The sequence below is a fragment of the Chelonia mydas genome, chromosome 7 (assembly GCF_015237465.2).
Source record: "Chelonia mydas isolate rCheMyd1 chromosome 7, rCheMyd1.pri.v2, whole genome shotgun sequence".
Taxonomy (NCBI): Eukaryota; Metazoa; Chordata; order Testudines; family Cheloniidae; genus Chelonia; species Chelonia mydas.
In genome coordinates, this window is record NC_057853.1 from 32,352,834 (window position 1) to 32,380,131 (window position 27,298).

The 27,298-nt window shown below is 58.1% G+C and overlaps 1 protein-coding gene across 11 annotated transcripts; it reads right to left on the reverse strand.

Moving 5' to 3' along the window:
- Positions 1-10,692: 10,692 nt before the first annotated feature.
- On the reverse strand, positions 10,693-26,168 carry RASGRP2 (RAS guanyl releasing protein 2). Of its 11 annotated transcripts, none has more exons than XR_006292199.1 (18): positions 25,969-26,118; positions 22,889-23,092; positions 21,378-21,480; positions 18,705-18,767; positions 18,225-18,356; positions 17,574-17,724; positions 17,172-17,345; positions 16,861-16,977; positions 16,275-16,556; positions 15,889-15,978; positions 15,392-15,514; positions 14,838-14,953; positions 14,092-14,233; positions 12,991-13,027; positions 12,388-12,546; positions 11,953-12,116; positions 11,491-11,559; positions 10,693-11,347 (listed from the first exon to the last, which is right to left on the reverse strand). XR_006292199.1 is itself a non-coding variant. In XM_043551304.1 (18 exons), the coding sequence occupies exons 3-17, from the start codon at positions 22,959-22,961 to the stop codon at positions 11,501-11,503; spliced, it is 1,821 nt and encodes a 606-aa protein (XP_043407239.1). In that variant the 5' UTR covers positions 22,962-23,092; positions 23,184-23,294; positions 25,969-26,133; the 3' UTR covers positions 10,693-11,347; positions 11,491-11,500. The 11 variants fall into 11 exon arrangements, 10 of the variants coding, with proteins under 10 accessions (XP_043407239.1, XP_043407243.1, XP_043407240.1 ...); XM_043551304.1 differs by lacking the exon at positions 11,953-12,116 and adding an exon at positions 23,184-23,294 and having other exon boundaries at positions 25,969-26,133; XM_043551308.1 differs by lacking the exon at positions 11,953-12,116 and adding an exon at positions 23,184-23,294 and having other exon boundaries at positions 15,901-15,978; positions 25,969-26,010.
- Between the last annotated feature and the right edge of the window lie 1,130 nt (positions 26,169-27,298).

Below are 27,298 nucleotides of genomic sequence, written 5' to 3' on the forward strand. Positions count from 1 at the left end.
TGAAAAGTGATTATTATCCCCACCCAGGCCCCCCCACATCCTGTGGCTCCCGCGGAGGGGGCTCCCACTGACTCCAATGGCTTTGCTGCTAAATGGATCTGTCCCTCCTGGAAACACGTCCTATGTGCCAATCCTGAGCTGCCACCTCCCCGGCTCTCCACTGAGAAGTGTGGGGATGCTGCAGAGCCCCCCTACCTGGCAATCAGGTTGGGGACCCAGGCGTCCTGCAAAAGAAAGACATGCCCTGCCATGCAAGCAAGGACTGTGTGGCTGGGAGCAGGGTGGGGGCCCTGTTGGGGGTGCTCTCCCCTCGCAGCCCGTGCTGACCCCAGGGCCTCAGCGCGGTGCTGGAGGGTGCAGTGCTGCAATGGGTGCTGGCTTTTGGATGAGAAGTAAAACTGATGGTCTAACCCGCCCTAGGCATTACGATTCCTGGGGCAACCCCCCCTCCCTGCAAAGCTGCGGTTTGAACCCTCGAGTCCTGGGCAGGTGCCAGGGATGCGAGTCTGACTGTCTGCATATTCTCTGCTCTTCAAGATACTTCCTGTCTTAAACTGCTGAGCGGCATTGTTACACGTCCTAAGAGACGCTATGCCCCACCCCAGGGGCAGCAGCATCTCAGCACGGGTAAGGGACCCCTGCATTGACTGCCCCTGAGTCCCACCCCAGAGGTGGCGGCATCTAGTGCCAGGCAGGGAACCTTGTGTAAACAGCCCCTGTGCCCCACCCCAGAGCCGGCCTCATTTCAGTACAGGACAAGGGGTTCCTGTATAAATAACGACTAATTTACTCGGGAAGTCCAGAAAATTGAGCTGATTCCTGTAAATTAATACAATTGCAGAAAACATTAAAAAAAAAAAAAGACCAAAAAAAAAAAAAGAAAGCAGAAAAGTCTGTGTTTGTCAGAGCTGAGATCTCAGATCCAGTATGACAAGCGGGTCAGAGGGTTACAGACAAGACCTTGTTAGGAATCCAAGCCACAGCACGTCTAGGGGGTCCTGCCCTGACCTTACCCCCCACCAGGTCATACCATGTGCGTGTGTGGAGGGGGGTGGTTTGCTCCTTGGACTGGTACATTCGGAGAAATGCATGCATGATAAGAGCCACCTAGTGCCTTCTGCAGGGCCCAGGATGGCCAGCTACTGGTCGAGGATGGTGGGAGCACAGGTCTACAGGGTGAGAGGAAAAGCAGCTGTGTGGTTATCGTGGGCCTTGGGGGAAGGAGGGAGCGAGACAGAGGAGTGGAGCTGGAATGAGGGGGATGGAGTGAAAGCACATGGAGGACCATGGAAGACAGATAGCTAGAAACACGGCCAGAGACAGCTGGAAAGCTAGAGAGTGGAAAAAGAAAAGCAGTGTGAAGAATGAGCAAACGACAGACAGAACGTGAAGGCTGAAGAACGAATGAATAAGCGAATAGATGGAAATGCAGGAGAGCAACGAGGAGAATGAATGAACAAGAACAGGAGAAACTGCCCCAGAGGACACAAGAGCCAGGCAGAGCTGGGCCAGGCCAGGCCGTGGGAGGCAGCCCGAGCAGTCGGCAGAGGGGATCTCTTCACACAGCTTCATTCCACGCAGCGTCTCTCCCACCCGATGCCCGGCGCCAGGAATGTGGCACATCCTGTAAGCCTGAACGCTGCCTCCTGCATTTATCAAGCGCTTCCTCCCCCAGTGCTGAGATGCAACTGCCTCTGGGGTGGGATGTGACAGGTGTTTATACAGGGATCACTTACTAATGCTATCTACGCCTGCTAATGCTCCTCACTAATACTACAATTACTACTACCCACTAACTACTAATACCACTTACTAACACTGCCCACGGCTTACTCCATTTACTAGTATTCATTGCTAATCCGCCTACTAGGATACGCCTTACAACGCTACCTATTACTAACACCCCTTCCTACAAACATCACCAATGCATTGTCTCCAAGGAAAAATAATCTGGAAAAACTGAAGGGGTGACTATAAATTGGATGAGCTCACCCAGATTAAGGCCCTGTGTGGACGCTCTCATTTGGAATAAAAGTGGCTTGAATTCGGAGTTGTGCTTTTTCAAGGGTAGATAATTAACCTGGCACCAGGGAGGTGGCAAATTTAAAGCAGATTGGCCATCCCCGATTCACTCCTGATGTGGATGCTTTAGGTCTGGAGACAGAGATCCACCTATGGAGTTTCATCAGCAATAAATGCATTCGTAAACAAGCCTTAAAGCTAAACCGGAGTCAGGCCATTTTATTCCAAATGAGAGCGTCCACACAGGAGTTAATCCGGTATAAATAGACCAGTACAATAATACTGGTAAATTGCCCCACCTAGACAGAAACAGCCTTGTTAACACTACTTGCTCTCCCATAATACCCCTCCCTACTGCTGCAAGCAGTAGTGTTTACTTGTCCTGTGCCACAACCACCTACTAACACAGCATCCCAATAGCGCTCCCACCTGCTCACGCGAGAGCACTTGCCCACGCAGCTCTGGCCGCCGGCTGGCACACGGACCCCACAGCCCAGGTTCTCTGGTCTTTCCTGTCTCTTTTCTGGGGGTGTTGGTGGGCTGCCGACTTGGCTGGCAGGCTTTGGTTTGTTCACCTTGCAATGCCTCATTTCCCTGTCTGCCACCCCACTCCCCACCCCCACTCTGCTGGTTAAATATTAACAGAGCTCTCAACCCTCACCCTTGGGCCCCAGGGCTGTGTCTGCCAATGCCCTGGATGTGCTGCCCCAGGGCATTGCTTGACTCTGCACCACCTCCTAAACAGGAGCATAGCACCCCCTGCAGGGAGCCCCAGCCCTGCACTGTTACCACACACGGAGCCGGGGGGGGAATCTGAATTTCCCCCCTCAAATACTGCATGCACAAAAGGAGTTGGAATAGTCCCCCCTTAGCACTGACCCCCATATGAGCCTCCCCTAGGCTCCAGCCCACACCCCATCACCCTCCCGGGACACTCTGGTAACAGCCTTGTCTGGCACACAGAGGGGGCTTGGCTATTGCCCCCATCAGCGCCCCCTGCAGGGGGCTCTGCAGCACTGCGCTGTTATCGCAGGCACACGCTGCCAGGCTGCCAATCCCCCACCACGGCCCCCTGCTCAGGCCTGCGAGGACAGCAGGCTGCTGGAACATGGCAGCGGTCAAGGGAAAAACAGGAAAATCCAGCGTCCTCAGTCACCATCGGGCAACAGAATGAAAAGAAAAAACCTGGGGGCCTTTATCTGTCCCCTGAACACGTCGGTATCAGCCTAGTGCCAGCAGATGGTTCTGGGTGTGGGGTCCTCATCGCACCACGCACACACACCCAGCCCTGCATCACACTGGGTGCCACATTAACCCCCCCCCCACACACACACACACACACAGCTCCTACATCACACTGGGTACGGCACAGACCCCCAGAGCCCCCTCATTGCACCGAGTGCTGATGAGACCCCTCCCCTCCTAGCCCTCTCATCACACAGATGCCCTGTGATGAAGTGGGAATGTTCTTAATGTTTCTCTGAATACTGTGTGGGTGCCTCAGTTTCCCCTATGCAGTTCTTAAGTATCTAGGTGGTAGGATAAGGGTGTGTGATTGTGGCAGAGCCCTGTGGGGCCAGTGTGATGGTGTCTGCACAAAGAATGGCCGACACCCTGTCTCCTGGCAACTGATGGCCTGGGCCCCTCCTCTGCAAAGGTGCCAACTGAAGGTGTTGGAGAACAAAGAGATCAGGTGGCCTCCTGGCCCAGGAAAGAGACAAAGGAGAGGAGGGGTGGAGAGTTTCAGTTTGGAGCTGGCTGGGGAAATGGAGGGAGGCCAGATGGGGCTCTGGCCTCCCTGCCCCCCAAGACGGACCTGACTGAGGGGTCCTGTTTCCTGTACCTACAAGCTCTGTTTTAGACCGTGTTTCTGTCATCTAATAAACCTTCTGTTTTACTGGCTGGCTGAGAGTCACGTCTGACTGCGGAATTGGGGTGCAGGGCCCTCTGGCTTCCCCAGGAGCCCCGCCTGTGTGGACTTGCTGTGGGAAGCGCACGGTGTGGATGGGGATGCTGAATGCTCCAAGGTCAGACCCAGGAAGATGGAAGCTGCTTGCCCTGGAGACAGTCTGCTCAGAGAGAGGAGGCTCCCCCAGAGTCCTGACTGGCTTCATAGGGAGTAGTTCCAGAGCATTGCCCGGTGACACTATGACACCCCCCTACAGTCCCCTCATTCTGCCATGCTGTGACCCTTCATCACTCCGGGTGCCCAGTGGACCTTCCCAACCATGTTTGGGTGCCCTGTTGTGCCAAGAACTGCACACACCCCTGGCTAAGACCGGGCACCTCACCACCATGCCAGGTGGCGCACAGTCCCCCAGCCAGCCAACATCTGGGGCCTTTTGCTGCACCAGATGCTGCACAGCCCCCATGACCAAGGTCAGGGCTGCCCCCGGTGCTGGCACTGCACCAACAGACAGCGAGAGCCAGGGCCTGCCTGAACGGCTGGCAGGCCAGACGCAGGAAGGATTCTTCTTCCTGTCTGACTGACAGGGAAACTGAGGCACAGAACAATGACACGACTTCCCCCAGGTCACACAGGGCATCTGCAGCAGAGCCAGAAACCAAACCCCATTGTCCCGAGTCCCCCACCAATCCCTTACCCACATGGCCCCCTTCTGCCTCCCCAGCCACTAGCCAATAGTGCACCGCACCACCTCACCTTGCTGGCCCCCACTCCACCCGGCTGGGCCAGTCCTGGCGGTAGCTGGCGCTGGCCTGGTTCAGCCTCACGGTGCCGCTCCAGAGGTTGTGTCAGCAGGTCCAAAGCTGTCAGTTGGGGGTTACGAGCACATCCACGCGCCCCCACAACCAACATGGCAAAGCAGGCCCCTGGTGCCCGGGCATCTGCAGCCACCAATGCCCTGGGCAGAGCTTGTGCCCAGCAAGTTCCAGCTGCCCCATCCCAGGCAGACAGAGAGACAGTCCCAGAAGGGTTCCCTACAGACACCTGGCCTAAGACGCACTACCTCGCCGCCCAGGGGTAATGGAACCCAGGAGTCCGGCCTTTCCCCAGTCTACCTCACTCCCTAGGAACAGGGCCTAGGAGTCCTTCCTGGCTCTCTCCCCTCCCCCCACTCTAAGCCCCTAAACTCCCCTCCCCCAGCTGAGAGTGGGACCCAGGAGTTCTGATTCCCCTATTATAACCCACTAAACAATGCTTAATGGGGGAGGAAGGGTCACAGACCTGTCCTCCCCTCCAAAATAAAAGATTTAAAAATCAAGCTGGGTTCCCCTTTAAGTGCTGTTTTACTAAAGCTTCAGCTCCCAAATTTTGATAATTCCCCCATGCTTCTTCCACCCACTAAGCACTGCCCTGGGGATGAAGCTCAGGAACCCAGGTGCCCCCTCCCCTGCTCCAACCCACTAGAGCTGGGGCCCAGAACTAGGAACTGGTTCCCACAGGTGCCAAGTCTACCAGCTGCTGGAGTCAGCTGGTGAAGCTCCCAGCTGCTGGAGTCATGTGATAAGGAGAGTCTCAGGTGCAGCTTAAAACAAAGAAGCCAGGTCCTAGCTTGCAGGGATGAAGAGAAAACTGGAAAGTGTGATCCCAAAAGAGTCCAAACCAGGAATGTGAAGTAACCGAGCCCAGTCTCCTCCCAGGGCTGGGCTAGAACCCAGGAGTCCTGATTTCCAGCCCCACCCTACTCTAACCACTATACCCTACTCTCCTCCTAGAGCTGGGGGCAGAACCTAGGCATCCTGACTCCCACTCCCCACCTCAGTCTTTTCCACTAGACCCACTCTCCACCCAGACATGGAATAGGACCCAGGAGTCCGGACTTCCATTCTCCCCACCCCCAAACCACTGAACCCCATATCCAGCCTTGCAATCATACTTCCTTGTTGGGCTTTAGTTCTGTGTCTATGAACCACTCCCCCACCCCCATCTTTGGACTCTGGGCTCTGCAAATATACCAAATTTACCAGCCATTACCAAGGTTACAATAATATTTGAGTTTGTTGCTAAACCGAGATTGAGCGACTCAAGGACAGGGCACAAGAGCTGTGAGAGTGGCTGGCTCAGGGGGGTGGGGAATGGGACATAGACCCTTTCTTTCTAGAGGGCGCCAGCTCCGATCTGGCCCCAGGGTGCGGGGCGGGGGGCTGGCCGGTTGGCTGAGGGGGCGGAGGATGGGACATGGGCCAGTACTTAAGGATGAATTATTGTTCGCTATTAATGCTCATTGGTTTCTAATTTGTATTCACACTGAACTATGAGCCCAGCTAGTAGCTGTCGTCTCTCTCAGGCCCATCCTGGTAACATGGCAGGACCCTGCACCTCTTGGGGCTATTCCACAAGCCAGCCGGCCACCAGGCACTGCAGGAAGCAATCGGGGAGGGGGAATGGGGATCCCATTGTGCACGTCTCTAGGGACAAGGATAACAATATCCCTGCCACCCCATAATAGCCCTTCCCCAGCCTGGGCGTGGCAGGCTCAGCCAAGCCGATGCCATGGGAGCCACCGCTAGTTAATTGCCTGGTGGATTCACTACAGGGCTGAGCGGGCTCATTCTTTCCATTTCATTGTCTCGTTCCATTGCTACTGGTCCGTCTCCCGGGGAGAGAGCATGAGGGGGGCAGCAGGTGGGTTAGAGAGAGAGAGCTCAGAGGGTTTTATTTATCTACCCACAACTGAGACTCCCAGTACAAACTCAGCCTTACTTCTGTAGGGGGCGCCAGCTGCAATCCCCAAGGCAGGAGGACTGGGGAGGCCTGGGGGCAGGGAATGGGTCTTGGGGCCTATCCCCTCTAGGGGACACTGGCTCTTATCTAGCCCCAGGGTGGGGGGCTGGCTGTCTGGGTTGGGGGAGGAGCGGGAATGGGATATGGGGCTTTTTCTCACAAGGAAGGCACCACTCCTATCTGGCTCCACTGTGATGCTACTAAGTGTCCTATCCCCTGTAAAACAAGTCTAGGTCTGAGATCAGGGAGCAAAGAGGCAGGAGTCTCAACTGGCACTGTTTGGCTTTCCGGGGGCAGCGTCACCGCCCAGGGCCACGGAGAGAACCCAGGAGTCCTGACGCACAGCCACCAGCTCCCACTCCCTACCCAGAGCTGAGTGACAGCATTGACAGGGTGCAGTTTAAAGGTCACATCTGTGTCTAATCCGCTTACAGGGGAGGCAGTGGCTCGTGTTTACCTGCCTGGTTAATACCAGACAGCACTTATCTGCCTCTGAGATCCATATTCCCAATCAATGCCTTTCATAATTCAACTTCTCAGCTGCCCCAGATTTGGGGAAACACTCCCCTCCCTTCCTAACCTCCCCACACCCTTAAATGGAGCAGCCAGGTCCTGCCCCCCAGCCAGTGCTCCCGCCCTGCTCCCCACAGCACCCCCTGCTGGGAGAGGCCATTATGGTAGTGCCAAAAGACTGCATTGTACCGAGCCCTGCACAGACCCCGATGGAGAGTGAGGCCCCTGTTGCTACACAGACGCACAGTGAGAGACAGTCGCTGTCCCCAAGAGCTCAACAGCTCCACAGATAAAGACCAGGAGAATGGCAGAATTACTTTCATTTTACAGCTGGGGAAGTGTGGGCTCCCTCAGTGTTTTTAGTTGATACTGCAGGCCCTCCCCCCATTTTTAGGCTGGTACACTGGCATTCCCTGGTATCTCAAGTTATACTGTAGCAGCCCCTAGAATTGTTAGTTCCTGCTATTGCATTACTGAGTCTTGGCCGCTACGTTGCTACGTTAGCGTAGCCTCATATTTCTCAGCCGACACTGGTGCAGCTTGAGCGTCGTATTCCCTCAGCTGGTAGTATTTTGGTTGCTACACTAGTACTGCCTGGTATTTTTGAATGACTAATATCCCCTAATAATGGAGGCTGGTACGCGAGTATTTTTGTGGGTTACTTACTAGCACGAGCCCGTGTTTTTCAGCGCTGCGCTCGCATCCCTGACTATGTCTGGTGGCCTTGCAACAGCACCTGCTAACGTAGCAGCACCACAATGCCTAGGCGGGCCCTCAAGCGCTCATTAGTATTCCTGGGTGGTACTGCTGGCTCACCTAGCATTTTGCTTGGACCTCTCACACGATAGTATAGTTACATGATACCGTACCATCAGCCACTAGTATTTTTAGGCTGGCTCTGCTTTGGGATTGAGTACCTTTGACTGCTACTGTAGCAGGTCCTGGTTTTTTGTGGCTGATACTCTGGTGACCTGCAGTATTTTTGTAGCTGGTATTACAGTGTCCCCTCGCATTTGGGGGCTGGTACTCTACCATCCCTGGGTATATACTGGAAGGTACCGCAGCATCTCCTGGTGGCCTAGGATGGGTCTGCAGCATCCGGTGTACCTTTTTGGCAGGTACTGCAGCATCGCCTAGTGGTGCAGTCTGGTACTGCAACACCCTGCATCTGTTTGCCTGTTTCAATGCAGAGGCTGCGAGTGCATCTGGGGAGCAGCCTCTCTCCCGCGAGCAGAGGATGAGCTCTACAGGCAGATGCCACAGGGTCAGCTTAGCAGGCAGATGATCTGCTGCAGGAGGCCACCTCGGCCCCCCCCGACACATGTGGCAAAGGAGAAGTGCCCCCTGTGTACCAAGTGAGGAGGCTGTACTGGGAGCCAGGCTTGAAGAGGCATTGGGGGGGGGGGAGGGGAGCAGCAAACTGGCAGCTCACATGGCAGTTCAAAAACTGACACCATGTCAGACGCTGGGGAGTGCGGTGGACACCATCCCTGCCATTGCAAGTGCGGGGAAAGACACACACACCCCTGCATGGACCCACGCCACTGGGGCCAGAAAAGAACAGCACAAGGAGACAGAGCTAACACACACAGTGTTGCCCAAAGCAACCCCTGCTGGGAGAGGCCGGGGCTGGAGTAGCCGGGAGCTCCCCCCACAGCCAGGGCTCCCTGGAGCATCTCACTTATGGATGTAAAGTGATTTTTATCCCCACCCAGGCCTCCCCCGCATCCTGTGGCTCTTGCAGAGGGGGCTCCCACTGACTCCAATGGCTTTGCTGCTAAATGGATCTGGCCTACCTGAGAATGGATCCTATTGGCCAACCGGGAGCTGCCACCCTCCTGGCTTGGCCATAGCAGGGATATTAAACGCTTTCCATAACGCCCCTCCCCAGTGAGGTTGGGGACCCAGGAGTCCTGCAGCAGAAAGACATGCCCTGCCGTGCCAGCAAGGACTGTGCGGCAGGGAGCAGGGTGGGGGCCCTGATGGGGGTGCTCTCCCCTCACAGCCCATGCTGACCCCAGGGCCTCAGCACGGTGCTGGAGGGCGCAGTGCTGCAATGAGTGCTGGCTTTTGGAGAGAACTAAAACTGATGGTCTAACCTGCCCTAGGCATTACAATTCCTGGGGCAACTCCCCCTCCCTGCAAAGCTGCGGTTTGAACCCTCAAGTCCTGGGCAGGTGCCAGGGCCAGGGATGCCAGTCTGATTTGCGGCACCGTCAGTGCTCCCAAGCCAGGCACACGCCCCTGGAAATAAATATATAGATAAAGGGGAAAAAAAATCTATTTGCAGAGACCAGATTGTTCCATTAACCTTGTCTGTGTCAGACAGGAGGGAGGGGGGCAATGTGTCTAACATGTCTGGGTTGTGGGGGGCGGGGCGGGGGGTTGTGGCAGCATATTAAAGCCCAGCTCCTAATTTGAGGCCAGTATGACAGCAGCTGTGACATGTGCAATACAGAATGATAAATATAATCTGTCACCCGGGCAAAATCAATAGTGGTTTATTTATTCTGTCTCGCGTATGATTTGACAAGCAACATTAAGGAAAAAAAAAATATAATCATGCAACAGATTTGCTTCCCCCCACCTGTATTCTGGTGTCTGGGCTCTGTATAAAGAGATGCCCCACCCCAGAGGCAGCTGCATCTCAGCACCAGGAGAGGGATCCCTGCATAAACAGCCCCTGGGCTCCACCCCAGAGGCAGCTGCATCTCAGCACCAAGAGGGGAATCCCTATATAAACAGCCCCCCGCCCCTGAGGCAGCTGCATCTCCTTTGTTCAGCACCCCGCTAGCCATTTCTCTGAGGCTGGGCTGGGGCATGACAGAAATGTCTGTCTCTTGGGTGAAGCACTAGCTGGCTGGCGCGGAATGGGCTGACTCCGGGGCGGATTCAGCCAGGATGATCAGGCTGTTATTGACGTATTTATCAGAGCGATTTCCTCTTCCCGTGTCACTGCGACACAAATAACCAGGCATGGTAGAGGGGCAGGCGTCTGGGAACAGGAGCTGGAGGGGAGAACGCTCCCGCTCTCGCACTTACACACAGCAGGGCTCACCCCGCTGGCAGGGGGCAGCGGGGACACACAGCTCCACTGACCAGGCCTCCTTCCCTCCAGCAGGGAGTGACAGGGACACAGTCTCGTTCCTCCTTCCCACATCTGGAAATAGAACCCAGGAGTCCTGACCCCCAGCCCTCCCCCCCCCCCCCCCCCCCAGTCATTAGACCCCACTCCCCTCCCGCTACTGGGAATAGAACCCAGGAGTCCTGACCCCCAGCCTCGCCATCTAACCACTAGACCCCATTCCCCTCCTAGCCATCCCTCAGCTCCAGAAGGCCAGGATATGCAGGGGGCGGGAAAGACGCAAAGATGGGGCTGAGGTCGGCAGGGGGCTCCCAGCATGAGCTGGGGCAGGGGCTGTGAGATGGACAGATGGACCCAAGTGGGGGACAGATGGGAACTGGGACCATTGGTTTTATTATATTTATTACATCTCTGATCCTGTTGTTAGGTACAAATATACACAGCAAGGAATCTGTACAGCCGGGATCACAGGGGAAGGGGGGTGTCCTGACTGGGACCCACGCCCCACCCTCCTGCTCCCACACCAACCCCCTGCACTCCCGCTCCATCATCGGCCACATGCATCAGCCCCCAGGCAACCTCCTCTTCCTGCAGGGCAGGCGGGATACCCCAGGCAGCTCCTACCAGAGTAGGGGAAGTCCCCCCGCCCGCTCCCCATGGCCCCACACTGGAACCGGATGCTGGAGCACATAAGGATGTGTTTGGGGGATGTCAGGCGAGATCTTACTAATTTCACAACCCCCTCCCCACGTTAACTCATGTCTTCATCCCCCATTAATAGAACCCAGGAGCCCTGACATGCAGCCACCTCCCCGTCCCCTCAACCAGTAAAGGATCTATCCAACTGCCCCCAAAGCAGCTTCTGCACCCACTGGAAGGGCTGTCTCTCCCCCTTGGCCCATGCTTTCTCCCTTTGCCTCTTCTCTGTGTCACCCCACAGTGGGGGAGCCGGGAAGTCAGCTGGCAGATTTGTGGGGACACGAGATCCCAGCTTGGGAGGAGTGGGAGGAAGAGCCACAGCTGGTGAGGAAGAGCACACCCTAAAACACACAGAGTAGAGGGGTCAGACTAGCTCTAACTACTACAGCCCACTCCCCTCTCGGAGCACAGAGCAAAACCCTCAAGCCCTGCCCCCACCCCTGCTCTACCCACTCGGCCTCCTTCCCTTCCCCACAGCTCTTACGTGTTTGTCTTTATAAATGGATGTCGAAAACCCCATCCTCCACATCCTGGACCTCCTCCTCCCGGATCTCTGCAGAGACACACATAGCTCCTTGTAGCTGCAAACCCCAAAGGAGCAGCCCACACTGCCACCACACGGGGGAGCCACTCGGCTAGGATTCATCATGGCCAGTACTCGCAATGCACTTTGACAAGCACAGACCCCTCCCCTGCACTGAGATGCAGCCTCCTCTGGGGGGTGGGGGGCTGTTTGTACAGGGATCCCTCCCCTGGCGCTGAGATGTGGCCAGCCCTGGGGGGGGGGGGGCGCACGGGAACTGTTTATACTGCTGTCACTCATCCAGCACTAAGATGCAGCTGCCTCTGAGGTGAGGCACAGAGGCTGTTTATACAGGGATCCCTGACCTGGCACTGAGATGCGGCTGGCCCTGGGGTGAGGGCTGTTTATACTGCTGTCCCTCACCCAGCGCTGAGATGCAGCTGCCTCTGGGGTGGGATGCGGGGGCTGTGTAGACAGGAAGCCTGTGCGGAAGCAGGCTGGGATAACACAATGTGTTGGTTACCGGGGGCCCAGGATGGGGGTGTCTCAGAATAGCTGCCAGGGCTCAGAGCACCATCCCGCACCATCTGCAGCGACACAAACAGGAAACAGCATGGTGCAGTATTATGGGCCAGCACCGAGGCCTCCTCGGCGGGGTCAGGAAATCGCATGGAGGTGTTGTTATCGGGCTTGCAAGCTGGCTTCCGGCACAACACTGGGGCCATGGGGAGAGTGGGGGAGGGGCTAGCGTCAGGTCTCCTGGGTTCTCTCCCAGCTCTGGTCGGGGAGTGCTGGAGGGGCTGGGGTGGGCCCTCGGCTCTGGGCTAGGTGGGGTGGGGCTGCCCCCGGTGGCCATACCTGTGTGGCGCGGGGATCTGCAGGCCGAGCGGGGCAGTGAGAAGCTGAAGGAGCGGGTGGGGATGTGGGCAGGGCTGGCCAGGCTGAAACTCTTGGTCCGTTTGCGGCACTCCAGGGAGAGATGTTCCCGGCACTGCCTGTGGCAGTTCACGCCGCAGCCTGGGGGGCAACAAGGGAGGTTGGGGGGGGGTGGGCCCTGCAGCTCCCCTTCGTGCAACCCCCCATGGCCCCACACCTCCCCTAATGCAGCCCAGGTCCCTCACACACCTCTATGGCTCCAGCTCCCCAATTTTCTCTGCACTCCCAGCTCCCCAGGTGCACCCCCAGCTCTCAATTCATCCCCCAGCTCCCCTGGTGCACCCCCACAGCCCAGCTCCCCAGTTCATGACCCAGTGACCCCAATGCACCCCTCCATCTTCTGCAAAGCATGCCCAACTCCCCCACAGCTCAACCCCCATGGCCCCACGCTTCCCTATATACCCCCAATGCACCCCTATCTCCAGAATACAGCTACCCACAGCCTCTCTCCCCCAGTGCAGCACCAGCTTCCCCCCAACCACTCATCATTTCCCCAGGCAACCCCCCCCCTCCCCACATACTCACAGCGGCACTTGAACCCCTGTTTGTAGATTCCCAGTATCTGGGGAGAAAGATGCAAGGGGATGGGGTCAGCGAGGGGATGAGGGGAGGATGGGGGCGCATGCTCAGTTCCACTTTATGCATCCGATGAAGTGAGCTGTAGCTCACGAAAGCTTATGCTCAAATAAATTGGTTAGTCTCTAAGGTGCCACAAGTACTCCTTTTCTTTCTACTACAGCAGTCGAATCGCAACAGTTGAAATAAGCTAATTTCACAGCATTTCATTTTAACTTTCTGTCCCAGTTCCAAGTGGATCTCAGGGAACGGACAATCTGAGAATCGACCAGTGCTGGTGAGGGGCACGAGCTGACACTGGGACACTTATCCCTGCTATGATGCAGCAGACTCTGGGGTAGGAGGTGGGGGCTGTTTATACCGCTATCCCACAACCAGCACTAAGTCACAGCTGCCTCTGGGGTGGGACACAGGGGCTGTGTCTACAGGGATTCCCTCACCGTGTGCTGAGATGCAGCTAGTCCCGGGGTGGGGTGCGTGGGCTGTTTATACAGGGATCCCTCAATGAGCACTGAGATGCAGCCAGCCTGGGGTGGGGGCTGTTTATACTGCTACTCCTCACCCAGCACTAAGTTGCAGCTGTCTCTGTGGGGGAACGGGGGCTGCTTACACAGGGATCCCTTGCACAGTTATCCCAGGATAAAGGTGCCTTCCCTCCCATAGAACTCATCCGCGGAGAAGAGTGAAGCCCTTTTACCCCAGTCTAACTGGGCCCTCTCTGGGTGAAGGGGTTGTCCTGGGATAACTAGGCCTAGGCTAGCTGTTGTGTGCTTCTGCGTCTCTTCAGTCGTCTCCCCTGCCCCTGCCCCAGGGATCTAACCCCCCCTTGGCCCTCTCTGTGGCCGCACTAGTGAGGCATGACTTTCCCTCGTGGAATCGACCCCCGTCATTATGGGGGAAAGGGAAAAGGGGGCACCCCTGTGGAACAAGCCCCCTAGTCTATGGAGGGTGGCCGTTTGTGGGTCCTGTGTTCTCATAGGGGGGCCCACAGAGGGCAGCCCCCAGAGCAACCAGCCTCCTGCACCCTCCCGGGGGCCAGCAATGGCTCACCAGGCTCTTGCAGTGACGGCAGGACACGGGGTGCAGGAAGGTGGTCTCCTGGAAGCTGTGGATGAAGCCCATCTTCCCGTCCACCACAGCGCTGGACTTCATGAAGTACGAGATCATCTCCTCTCTGCTGATGCAGCCATCCCTGGAGGCACAAAGTATCAGGCTAGGAGACAGGACGCCCAGGTCTGCGCCCGGCTCTGGGCGGGGAGTGAGGACCAGGGCGTTAGAGCAGGGGGACTGGGTGTCAGGGCACCCAGGTCTGTGCTAGGCTCTGGGCGGGGAGTGGGGGCCAGCAGGGTAGAGCCGGGGACTGGGAGTCAGGGCACCTGGGGTCTGTGCCAGGCTCTGGGCGGGGAGTGGGAGCCAGGGGAGTAGAGCTGGGGGGTTAGGAGTCAGGACGCCCGGGTCTGTGCTAGGCTCTGGGCAGGGAGTGGGGGCCAGGGGGGTAGAGTAGGGGGTTGGGAGTCAGGGCACCCGGGTCTGTGCTAGGCTGTGGGTGGGGAGTGGGGGCCAGAGGGGTAGAGGTGGGGGTTGGGAGTCAGGGCACCTGGGTCTGTGCTAGGCTGTGGGTGGGGAGTGGGGACCAGGGGGCTAGAGCTGGGGGGCTGGGAGTCAGGACTCCCAAGTTCCAACAAAGAAGAAAGCATTACAGGGGATGAGGCTTCTAGAAGGAGGCCTGGCCCCAGTACCTCACCCCTCCTTCTGGTGTGAGGGGCCCGCGGGGTCCCCCCTTCCTGGGCACTCACTGGTTCTCATCCAGGTCCCCAAATTTGCACAGGTAGGGGAAGTTGTTGCGGATGATTTTGAACTCCTCCTGGGAGATGTGGCCGTCTCCGTCCACGTCGAAATTCCGGAACACGGACTGCAGGGGGCAGCAGAGAGCGGCGGGAGAGTCAGCCCGGCGATACGCCGCCCCCGGCACAGGAACTGGGGAGGGGGGGGCTGCTGCAGCACCCCCCGGCTCCCGGCTGCCAGCCCCGCGCCCGGGGCTTTGCTCCCGGCCTCAGCTCGGGGGCGGGTGGACAGGGGTAAGGGGGCTGGCTTCCAGCCCCCCCACTGTTAACAATGTTCCAGTGCCACTGGCCCCAGAACCTCCCACTTCCCCACGTGGCCTGCAGGGGGCAGCAGAGAGCAGAGGGAGGATCATCCCTGGGGGTACGCCACCCCCTATGCAGCCCCAGAGGCCCCTCCACACGCATGGACTGCAGGAGGGCGTCAGCTCAAGGTACCCTGGCCTAACACACAGTCTCGGAGCGCCCACAGAAACGCAGACCATGGTGTCCAAGGCCCACGCTCTCACCTCCACCATCTTCTCAATGTGTGTCCGCACCAGCGTCTGGTCCGGTTTGGGTTTCACAGCCAAGGCCCACTCGTCTATGTCAGCCGGTCGGCTTGGGGGGGAACAGGAGGTGGGGCTGGACGGCTGGATGGACATAGAGACATATCCTCTGAGTGATCCCTTGGCCAGCGCTGAGATGCAACCACCTCTGGGGTGGAGTGCAGGGGCTGTTCAAACCGGAATCCCTCACCCAATGCTGCGGCCTCAGGGGCTGGAGCTGGATAGGTGTTAGTCAACATGTGGGACCCAGCAGCCCCCTCTCTCTGGACAGGAAGCTCAGCCCCCAGGGAGCAGAACGGAAGGCAGCTGTGAATGCGCCTGAGAACCAGCTACTGGGGCCAGATGGGACAGAGACGCCATGGCCTGCTGCTCCCCCCCATTCCCCACAGGGAGGAACAGAGGGGTCATGGCCCAGGGGCGGGGGACGGGGCACAGGTCACACAGCATCGTGCACTCACACACGCACTCACGGCCGACTTGCCACGGGGCTCTCTCTGCAGCGACAGCTGGTAGATCTCCTCCTCCGTCTGGTACTGATCCAGCGACACCTGGGGGGGCACAGCCCATCAGACAGCGGGGGTGGGGGGTTCACCAGGAGCTGGCTGACAAGGTTGGCGTTGGCCTCAGAGAGCAGTTTAATGGTCTAGGGTACAGGGAGATACAGGGGGGGATGGGAGTGCAGTGGGGGTTGGGATGTAATGAGGGGTGCAGGGGGGGCTCCAGGAGTTGGGATGCCATGGGGGTGCAGTGAGGTTCAGGGGTGGGGTGCTGGGGGAGTACAAGGGGGTGCAGTGAGAGGTCCAGGGGTGGGGTGCAATGGGGGGGCCGGGGGGCGGGGTCTCACCGTGAGCAGGTTGATGAGGTCCATGTTGGCCTCGAAGGGTGGTTTGATGCTCTGCACCAGCACCAGCTCGTTGAGGATCCCGAAGAGCTGCTGCATCTTGGTGCCGTTGACGCGGGTGCGGGCCCGGTCCAGCCAGTCGGGCAGCGCCACGTGCACGGCCACCAGATCCTTGAGGTGCACGCCCAGGATGGGGAAGCGGAAGCCGACGCACTCGGCCAGGCGGCGCCGGTAGCGGCTGTAGTTCCCCAACGAGGTCACCAGCTCTGTCATGGACTCCCACAGCTGGGAGGGATGGGGGGGAGGGGTCAGGGGCTGGGCCCAGAGCAAGCCCCCAGCCTCGCCCCAGAGCTCCCCCAACCTCCCAACACCGCCCCAGTCCCCAACCTCGCCCCAGAGCTCCCCAACCCCTCAACACTTCCCCAGACCCCAACCCCTCAAGCCCACCCCAACCCCCCCGAGACCCCAACCCCCCACCACTGCCCCTCGAGACCCCAACCCCACCCCAACCACCGGATTGTCATCCCACCCTCCAGCATTGCCCCAGCCCCTTGAGTATCCCACTTCCCCCCGGCCCTGCGCCCTGTACCTTGGTGGTCTCGGAGCTGACGTGGCTGTGGGTCTCTTTGAGGCGGGAGATGGAGCTGTGACTCAGCCCCCCCACCACAGCCATCAGCGTGTTGAAATTCTGCAGCTGCAGGAGCCTCTGCAGGGATGTCCGGCCGGAGGGGGGATCCAGCCGAGAGACAGTGGAAATCCATGGGGGAGAGAGAGGTCGGATTAGTTCCAAGGATGGAGGAGTGGGGCCCGGGGGGGGGCATTCACACCTGGAGCCCAGCTGGGGCTCAGACTGCAATGGGCCAGCAGGGGGCTGCGGGGCGGGATTGAGGGGCCCCTCACCTGTGCCACCAGGATGAAGCGGGTGATGACCTGCGCCCGCTGCTGGGCGGTCGGCTTGCTCAGCACCATGAGCTGCACCCACTGTGAGACGCTGTTGAAAAGGGTGATGAACCGCTCCAGGATGGGGTTGTCCACAGTGCAGCCGTGCATGACGAAGCTGTGATAGTCCTGGAACTGGGATGGAACAGAGCGTCAGTGCCTGCCCCATGGGAGGGGGGAACATAGGGGGTGGGACAGTGCCTGCCCCATAGGGGGAATGGGAGGTTCAGTGCCTGCCCCATGGACATAGAGGGTGGGGAAGTGCCTGCCCCATGGGGGGAGGGAAGGTCATTCCCAAAGCAGCCCTCCACCCCCAAGCAGCCTCCCCAGCCCCATAGCAGCCGCAGGGTCTCCGCCCCGCACCAGGATCTTGCAGAAGGAGCGGTACTCCAGGTAGGTGAGATGCTCCGCCAGCTCGGAGTACTCCAGGTGGTCAAAGAGCAGCGACATCTTGCGTTTCTTCGGGGCCACCGGGTTGCGCTGGGTCACTTGGCGCTTCCACTTGTACGTAGGGCTGGGGGGGGGCACAGTCAAGGGGGGTATGTCAGAGCCAAGCCAGTCTTTGCACCCAAACCGCTGGCACACGCTCTTCCTGCACACGCATGCACAGCCCAGAGACTCCTGCGTGCTCCCACGCCCCGTGCACACGCACACATGTCCCATGTGCACACACACACGCCATGTGCAAACACATGCCTCGTACACTCCCACACACACACACACCATGCACTCCCACATGTCCTGGGCACTCTCATGTGCACATCCCACTCATGCCCACACAAACATACCCCGTGCACTCCCACACACACCTGCACCATGCACACTCACAAGCATGCACTGGAACACCCCTGTGCTCACGCTTGTGCCCTCGCTCAGACCCGCTCCTCAGTCCTCCTCAGCCCATGCAGGCCCCCTGGTCTCACACAGCTGCTCTGGGACACCTCACCCGCATCCCTGACCCTCCCATTCCCCCAGCTCCCCACCACCTCCCATGCTTCCGCCCCCACCACATACACATTCTCAATGTCGATGAGGTTGCTGTGGCGCCGGTTCCCCTCACGGCCCAGAACCTCCTTTAGCTCCTTGATCTGCTCTGCTAGCTCCGGGTTCAAATCAAACTCTGCCGGGAATGCCGAGATCCAGTACCTGGGGAGGGGGAAGGGGTAACGACAGCCAACACCCGGAATACAGCCGCCTCTGGGGTGGGGCACAGGGACTGTCTGTACAGGGATCCCTCACCCAGCACTGAGATGCAGCCGCCTCTGGGGTGGGGCACAGGGACTGTTTGTTCAGAGATCCCTCACCCAGCACTGAGATGCAGCCACCTCTGGGGTGGGGAACAGAGGCAGTTTACTCAGGGATCCCTCACCCGCTGGAAAGATGCCCTATGTTGAGCCCCCTGCAGCACTGTGCCCCTGAATGCTGCACTGGGGCCAGCTCTGCCCCTGAGGTTTGAGGATGCTGCCCTGAAATGTGGGGCTCCTCCGGACTCACCTCACCAGGTGGCAGGTTTTCACCTGCAGGGAGCTGCTTTCTGAGCTACGAGACTCTTGGTAGGTGCAAGGGCAGAGTTAAGGCGAATTCCACATTGCAGGCACTGGAGACTGGGGAGAAAGGGGGAGGAGCTGGGGGTGGAGCTGGGCCATGGATTTAGGGCCCTTGGACCAGGCTGGGAGGAGTCAGCGTTCTAGAATCACAGCAATGTGGGGCTGGAAGGGACCTCTGGAGGTCACCGAGTCCAGCCCCCCGCGCTGAGGCAGGACCAAGCAAACCCAGAGCATCCCTGACAGGTGTTTGTCCCACCTGTTCTTACCACCTCCAGTGATGGGGAGTCCGCAACCAGAGCTTAACTAGCCTGAGAAAGTGTTTCCTAAAATCTAACCTACTTCTCCCTTGCTGCAGATTAAGCCCATGACATCTGGTCCTACCTCCAGTGGACGTGGAGAACAGCTGACCACCATCCTCTTCAGAACAGCCCTGAAGATATTGGAAGACTCTTAGCAGGCATCCCCCTCTTTTCTCAAGCCTAAAGATGCCCAGCTTTTTAGCCTTTGCTCCCACGGCAGGTTTTTAGACCATTTATCATTTTTGTTGCTCTCCTCTTGATGCTCTCCAGTTTCTCCACAGCTCTCCTAAAGCCTGGCACCCAAACCTGGACGCTGTACTCCAGCTGAGGCCTCCCTAGTGCCGAGTGACATCTCCCGTGTCTTACATACACCTCTCCCGTTAACACAGCCCAGACAATAACAGGCTTTTCCACAACATCATCACACTGTTGGCTCAGATTCCCTTGATGAGCCAACCCCTAGATCCTTTTCAAGAGGACTGTCACCTAGCCAGTCTTTCCCAGTTTTGTGATTTCTCCTTCCTCAGTGCAGTCCTTTGCACTTGTCTTTACTGAATTTTATCTTGTTGCGTTCAGACCAATTCTCCAATTTCTCAAGGTCATTCTGAATTCTAATCCTGTCCTCCAAAGTGCTCACAACCCCCACAGCTTAGTGTCATCCGCCATTTTTATAAGCCTACTCTGCGCACTGCATCATCCAAGTAATTAATGAAAATATTGACTAGCCCCAGACCCAGGACTAACCCCTCTGGGACCCCACTCGATACATCCTCCCATTTTGATGGAGAACCATTGATAGACTGTCCTCAAACAGCAGCTTTCAACCAGTTCTGCACCCACCTTATAGCAATTTCATCTTGACAATATTTCCCTAGTCTGCTTATGAGAATGGGGGACTGGGTCTGTAGCTCACGAAAGCTTATGCTCAAATAAATTTGTTAGTCTCTAAGGTGCCACAAGTCCTCCGGTTCTTTTTACTAAAATCAAGATCTATCTGTCTCCTGCTTCCCCCCCAGACATTAGGCCAGTGACCCTGTCAAAGAAGGATATTAGGCTGGTTTGGCAGGATTAGCTATTGACAAACCCATGCTGGTTATTCCTTATAACCCTATTATCCTCCAGGGACTTACAAACTGATTGTTCAATCATTTGTTCCAGTATCTTGCAGGTATGGAAGTTAGGCTGCCTGGTCTATAATCCCTGGGGTCCTCTTAGTTTCCCCTGTTTAGAGACAGGTGCTATGTCTGCCCTTTTCCAGTCCCCGGGGACCTCACCCGTCTTCCATTTCTCAAAGACAATCGCTAACAGCTCCCAGATTGCTTCAGCTCCTTCCTTAAGTATCCGAGGGTGAATTGCACCAGTCCCTGCCAACCTGAATAGGTCGAACTCCTCTAAATACTCTTTAACCTGCTCTTTCCCTCTCTGGTCTGCGTTCCTCCCCCTTCTTGTTAATATTCATTGTGCTGAGTAGCTGTCACCATTAACCGTTTTAGTGAAGACCGAAGCAAAATAGGCATTAATCCCCCCAGCTTTCTTGATGCCATCAATTAGCTTGCCTTCCTCAGGAAGCAGCGGACCTGCACTTTCCTTCATCTTTCTCTTGCTCCCAAGGTATTTAAAGAACCTCTTCCGACTGCCTTTCTGTAACTCATTTTGCGCCTTAGCCTCTCGGATTTTGCCCCTACCTGCTGGTGCAATTCTTCTGTGCTCCTCCTTGACAACCTGTCCACATTTCCACTTATTGAGGGATTCTTCCTTACTTTTAAGGTTGTTAAAAAGCTCCAGAGGGAGCCACCTCGGCCTTTTCCTGTCTTCCCTTAGCACCAGGCTAGTTTGCTGTTGTGCCTTTAACACTGTCTAGCTGAGAAACTTCCAGGTCTTTTTTCCTTCGATTTGCTTCCCCTGGGACCTTAGCTCCCAGTTCTCTGATCTGTTGAAGTCTGTTTTTTTCTGAAGCCCATTGTCCTGATTCTGCTGCCCCCACTCCTTCCTTTTCTTAGAGTCATGAAATGGTGTCATTTCAGGGTCACTTTCACCCAGATTGCCTTCCTCTTTCCCATGCACAACCAATTCCGCCCTGTTGGTCTGATATGTATGTGGACTGCCCTGGTGCTGCAGGGGTCCCCTGGTGAGCCCCAGCCCAGGGAGACAGCCAGCTAGGAGAATAAGCCAGCTCTGTCCAGGGATATGTGCATTGTGAAGGGAGGGGGTGCCCAGGAGGCAAAGGGGGGCAGTAGGGTGCCCCAAGGCAGGTTGGTGGGGTGAATGAGGGCAGGAGGGAAGGAGCTGCAGGAAGGGGGGTGGAGGGCTCACAAGGATATATGCGCAGCAGCTTGGCGGCCAGGTGGGAGGAGGGGATGTACCAAGGATGCATCATCAGGAACATTCGCACCAGTTGGGGGTCCCGCACCTTCCCCTCATCATCTGCAAGAGAGAGTAGGCCCTGCTCAGAGATCCCACAACGCCCCACTCCCCCCAGAGACCCCCCCCCCATAACCTCCCACCCCGCTCAGTGATTCTGCAACCCCCCACCCTGCTCAGACCCCCCACTACTCAGAGACACCCCCCCGCAACACCACTCAGACCCACCCCATTACTCAGACACCCCGCAAACCCCCACCCTGCTCAGAGATCCCACAACCCCCCATCCCCTCAGAGATCCCCTCACAACTTTCCACCCCACTCAGAGACCTCCCGCAACCCCCCACCCTGATCAGACCCCCCCACTACTCAGAGACCCCACACAACCCCCCACCCCACTCAGACCCACCCCATTACTCAGAGACACCTCCCCCCGCAACTCCCCACCCTACTCAGAGATCCCGCAACCCCCCACCCCGCTCAGAGACCCCCACACTACTCAGAGACCCCCCTACAGCTCCCCACCCTGTTCAGAGACCCCTACAGACTCTCAGCCTGCTCAGACACCCCCTACCTCACTCAGAAGCCCCCCCACAAACCCCACCCTGCTCAGAGACTCCCTACAGACTCTGTCTGCTCAGAGACTCCCCACCCCACTCAGAGACCCCGCCCTGCTCAGAAACCAGCGCAACCCCTCACTCTGCTCAGAGATCTTCCACCCCAGTCAGAGATCCCCCACAACCCTTCACCCCACCCACACAGAGACCCCCTACAACCCAACTCGCTCAGAGACCCCTACTGACTCCCCAACCCAGAGACCCCAGTGATCCCCTCCCCCGCTCGGCACCCCCTGTTAACCCCCGCAAAGCACTCAGGGTACATCTGCACAACCTTTGGCAGTGAGGCTCAGAGCCCGGGTTGCAGACTTGCAGACATTGCTGGGCAGACATCACTGTGTGGACATCGCGGCTGGGGCTGTGAAGCCTGGGGGCGGGGATCTCCAGCCCAGGTCACAGTGTCTACACAGCTATTCTTAGCCCCGGGGCAGGAGCCCCAGGACCCTGCATCTGTTGCCCAGGCTCCGAGACTCGCTGCGTGGCTGGCGCTCACCATGGGGACGTAGCCACAGAGACCCCCCCACTCAGCAACCCCTACGGACCCTGCTCCCTGCAGCACAGCGTCCCCTAGCCCCTCACTGGGGTCAGCACTGATTACAAGGGGAGAGCACCCCCTGCTGAGCCCCTGCCCCACTCCCTGTAGCAGAGCGCCCTCTAGGGGTCAGGACAAGTGACCATATAGGTTGAAGAAAACCCCAAAGCCACAGCCTGACCCCAGCCCCTTGGGCAGCCCCAGCCCTCTATAGGCCACCTCCTCAGGTTCACACCCCACCTCACCTCTTACCAGTCACCTGCACCAACAATCCCTTCTCCCCACACATGCTCCAAAATAACAGCTCCCCGCACTGCATTACCAAAGGCCTCAATGCAGCCCTGTAGCAGCTCCTCAACCGTACAGCCCTTGTCCAGGTCCAGCGTCTCGCTCATCTCTGCTCCCCCCGTGCCGGCTGGCTCCCCCTCTGCCAGCCTGGGGTCCCACCGCAGACAGGTGCTGCCCGGCTCAGGGGCAACGTATCAGCGGCCCCCTAAGATCAGGGATCCCTTCTGAGAACCTGCCACTGAAAGAGGAGATGGGGATAGAGTTATAAACTCTTACCAAGATGCAGCTGCCTCTGGGGCAGGGCAGCCGTTTCTACAGAGATCACTTGCCTGAGGCTCACTGGGGTCAGCACTCCCCCAGAGGGGTAGTTGCAGAGATCAGCCAAGGGAGGCCGTCCAGGGTAGGGTGTCTCTGTCCCCTTCGCCCTAACGCTGTGAACGCTGGGGGAGGGAGAGTTTATTGCAAAACAAAACAGCTAGAGAATTTTGGGTAAAGTTGCAAAATGTTTTCTCCATCCTGGCTTCCTCCTTTGGCTCGGGTCAGAGACGGGCCCTGCTTTGCCTCTGGGAGTGTAGAAGTATGGGACACGGGGCCTTTCCCCTCCAGGGAGCACAGACTACGATTTGGCTCTGGGGTGGGGAGACTGGCTGGCTCGGGGATGGGGGGGGGAATGAGACATGGGGCTTCCCCCTCTAAGTTACAGCCTCCCACTTTGATGCTACAAACACACAGCATGTGCAACCTCACAACATCCCAGCAGGAAAACCTGCAGCAGAGAGATTAGCCCATGATCACAGAGTGGGGAAATAGAACGCAGGAGTCCTGGCTCTCCAGCCCCCCCTGCTCTACCCCACTGGACCCTTCTCTCCACCCAGAGCTGGGGACAAAACCCAGGTGTCCTGGAACCCAGCCCCAAGTCCTTCTGACCTTGCACAAAGCCCGAAGGAGTAGCCCCTGCAGCTGCGGCCCGCTGAGCTATTCTGAGCCCTTTGGCTGTTAAAGGACCGGGATGGAATTTATAAGTGGCCTTTTGCATAGTAACATTGCCTGGAGGGTAAGGAGAGGCGGGGGGCTGTCTGCTCTTTGGTTGGGGGGCTGTAAAGAGGGGGTGATCCTAGGTGGAAAGCAAGTTCCCAGGCTCTATCCCCCTCGTTAAAGGTATCTGAGGGTTAAACATGACAACAGGGGATTGGGTTAGATCCAGAGCAAAGGAATGTTTGGAGAGAGATGAAGGACCCAGGAATCCGGCCACAATGACTCAGGCTGAGAGATTAATTTAGACAAGGGATCACATCTCGGGAATTCGAGCCACACTGTGTGCGGAGCTGGAATCTAGGGAACGGCTCCTGATGGATTAGCAATCGGGGGTGGGGGGGGATCAGGGGCCTGGTGTGCAAGGTGCTGTGGTGGCATCCGTATCTGAGATCCAGTGGGAATGGGTTTAGATCTGTGTTGTAAATCCCTGCATAAACAGCACCTCCCCAGACGTGGCTGCATTTCAGCACCAGGCAAGGGATCCCTTTGTGTAATTGCTCTGTAGTAAGACAAGATTATTATTAATCTTTTAAGACAAGCTTTTGTATGTGCAACTTACCACGCTGTAAATTGAGGGTTGGGATTTCTTGCGGTGTTATTTTTAGGCGGCTTTTTGTTCATGGTTAGTTAGAAGACGAATAGAAGCAACCAGTGAGCGAGCTGAGTGGGGAGGACTGAACGGAAGGCGTTTGGGGGGACGGTCCCTCTTTTCCATCTGGCTGTTTGTCTGCCCAGCACCTCCTACTAACTGCAGGTCTCTCACATACACACCAGCCACGTTGCAAAACATCAATCAAAATACAGTGTTGCCAAATGTCAGTTGCCTCACAGTCACCTCTGGGATAAACACGCACCACCACACACACTGTATGCAGCATAAACACACAGTCGCACTGCACGCACAGACACTAGCATACTGTGTGTGGCAGAAAGCTTTGCCAAGACACAGCTCTGCTGCACACATGATACCACACTGCACACGCCTGCTGCATAGTGTACTGTGCACACACAGACACACACGTACAGCCATGCTGCATGCACTATCCTGCACTGCACACACCTCGACCATAGTGCAGTGTGTGCACAGACACACACACGGCCATGTTGCATGCACTATACCACAGTGCACACACCTAGCCTATAGTGTACTGTGCGCACACAGACACAACCATGCTGAACCCAGAATGAAACCCTATCATTGCACAGCCTGTTGGCACCCACACACACCCCTGGGCTATGGGTCCCAGCTGCCTGGGGGACAAGGACCCTTTTTATCATCTTCCCGTATCTCAGCCAGGCCTCTGAGCTTTTATTAGCCACAATACAGCGGGGGGTCACCCCACCCCAGTGATGTGGGCCCCACTCTTAGGTGAGGACCACTAAGCTATGGCTCTGAGGCACCTGCTCCCTGCCCCATCACTGCCTTTAGAGCCCCCCCATTAGCCATCCATTATGCCCCCAAGTGCACCCGCCACCCTTCCAACCCCATTCAGCCCTCCAATTAAGTGGGGGTTATAACCCAGGGCACTGCCAGCTCAGCCATCCCCAAATTGGGTGTGGCAGCAGGGAGAGCCCCACACACACATACACAGAGAACCCCCATGTGCCTCCCTTGCGTGTGTGAGGGGGGAGGGAAGTGCAGTCCCTTCCCCCACCAGCCAGGGCACCAGGGGCAGGAGAGGGGGTGGTGTGATGGGGGGAGTGGGCGGGGGTGCTACGGGGCAGGGGGAGCAGGGTGACAAGGCTGGTGTGAGGGGGGGCAGTGTGATGGGTGAAGCGGGCAGGAAGGGTGGCGTGAAGGGGGCAGGAGGGTTGGTGTGATGGGGCAGGGGGATGGGGGGGGGGGGAAATCGATGTGACCAGAGCCGCCCGGCTAGAGACACAGGGGCTTGAGCCCCGGTACACTCGTCTCACAGGTGGGAGTGACTTTCGCTCTCTGGGGCCCTGGGTCCGATCGGGGCCGGCGCCCCCTAGAGGGGCAAGCCCTGTCCCGCTCCCCGGCCCCGGAGCAGCCAGCCCCCCGCCCCGGGGCCGGCGCCCCCTAGAGGGGCAGGCCCGGCTCCCCCCCGCGCGGCTCACCCGGCTCCGCTCTGCTCCTGCGCTGGGCGATATTCAAACGCGGCCGGGCTGCACAATGCGGCTTGTGTCTCCTTATCACCCCCCCGCCCCGACTTCCTCCTGCTGCCGGCTCCGGGAGGGTCGTGCGGGTCCAAACGCCGCCTGCTCCGCCCGGCGCATGGAGCGCCCCGGCCTGGCCGCCTGCCCCGCAGCTGGGGGGCGCCCCGGGCCGGGGGGGGGGCGCAGCAGGCGATGGGGGGGGGCTGGGCTGGGCAGGGGGCGCGGGCGGGGGGGGGAGCGCACGCACCCTTCGTTCACACCGACAGTTGCTCGCCCGGCCCTCTTCCCCACTCGCCCTTCCCCCCCCCGTCCTACCCCGCGCCCCCCCCCCGGGAGCCCCAGGCCGCAGGTGCCACTGCGGAATTCTTAACCCCTCCTGTGCCGGGGGCGCTGCCCTCACCCAGCGCCACTGGGGAGCAGCCCCCGCCTGTTCCGTGTGCACCAGTTACTCTGGGAAGGGGCATCTCTGGGGACCCCCAGCTTCTCCCCCTAGTCTCGTGTGCATGAGCTAATCTGGGGGGCAATAGAGCAAAGGAGGTGGGGTGACTGGAACTCTCTCTTCCCCCGCACTGCGGGCAAACACCGCGGGGGGGGGGGGGTTGCTAGGCCCTATGTTACTCAGCCATAGGCTGGGCAGTTCCGGGAGGGGGCAGGGGCCACTGGGTTAGTCCAGACCCTGACGCCCGCTCATGGGGTGGGGGGAGCCCGACGCTGCAACCAGCTCCAACAATAGCCTGTTATCATAGCAACCAGCCCCACAGGACGGGGAATGGGGACCCTGGCAGTGGCTGTGGGTGCTGGGCTGAGCAGGTGGGGGATGGGGCGAGCTGGTCTCAGCCTCACACCCCACCCCCAGCCCAAGGAGTGTCAGTGTCACCCTCTCCCCCTCCGGCCCAGCCAGCTGCAGCATCGTCCACCCCTCCCCCCTTCAGGCCCAGATTGTCAGCCCCTGAACCCCATTTTAGCACCCAGCTGCCTATCAGTAATCATGGAGAACAGTCTCCGCCCCTTCGCTGGGGCACCATGCCGGACAGGGTGGAGCAGCCTGAGTGGGGGGGGGAAGTGGTCTGTGGTTGAACAGAAACGCCATGCGCGTTTCTGTGCCTGGCAAACAGTCCTAAACTCTAGGGCAGGGTGGGGAACACCCTTCCCCACCCCTTTCCCATCCCCCCTCTGGATTGAGTGCATGTCTCCCCAAGAGTCAAAACTTGCTCGCTCACTGACCTAGAAGAGCAGGTGCAACTGCAGTGCATTGCTGGGTGTGCAGGGCTGTCCCAGATCCTGAGCCCCA

What these genes read in the sequence shown, in the direction of transcription:
- RASGRP2 (XM_037904788.2), bottom strand. Translation starts at nt 22,961, where the DNA reads ATGAGCGAGACGCTGGACCTGGACAAGGGCTGTACGGTTGAGGAGCTG. An exon ending in CTCATCGACATTGAGAATGT is followed by an intron (nt 17,725 to 18,224) that starts GTATGTGGTGGG and finishes GCCCCCCCCCAG; the next exon opens with CCCTACGTACAAGTGGAAGC. An exon ending in ACATTGAGAAGATGGTGGAG is followed by an intron (nt 14,954 to 15,391) that starts GTGAGAGCGTGG and finishes TGCCCCCTGCAG; the next exon opens with TCCGTGTTCCGGAATTTCGA.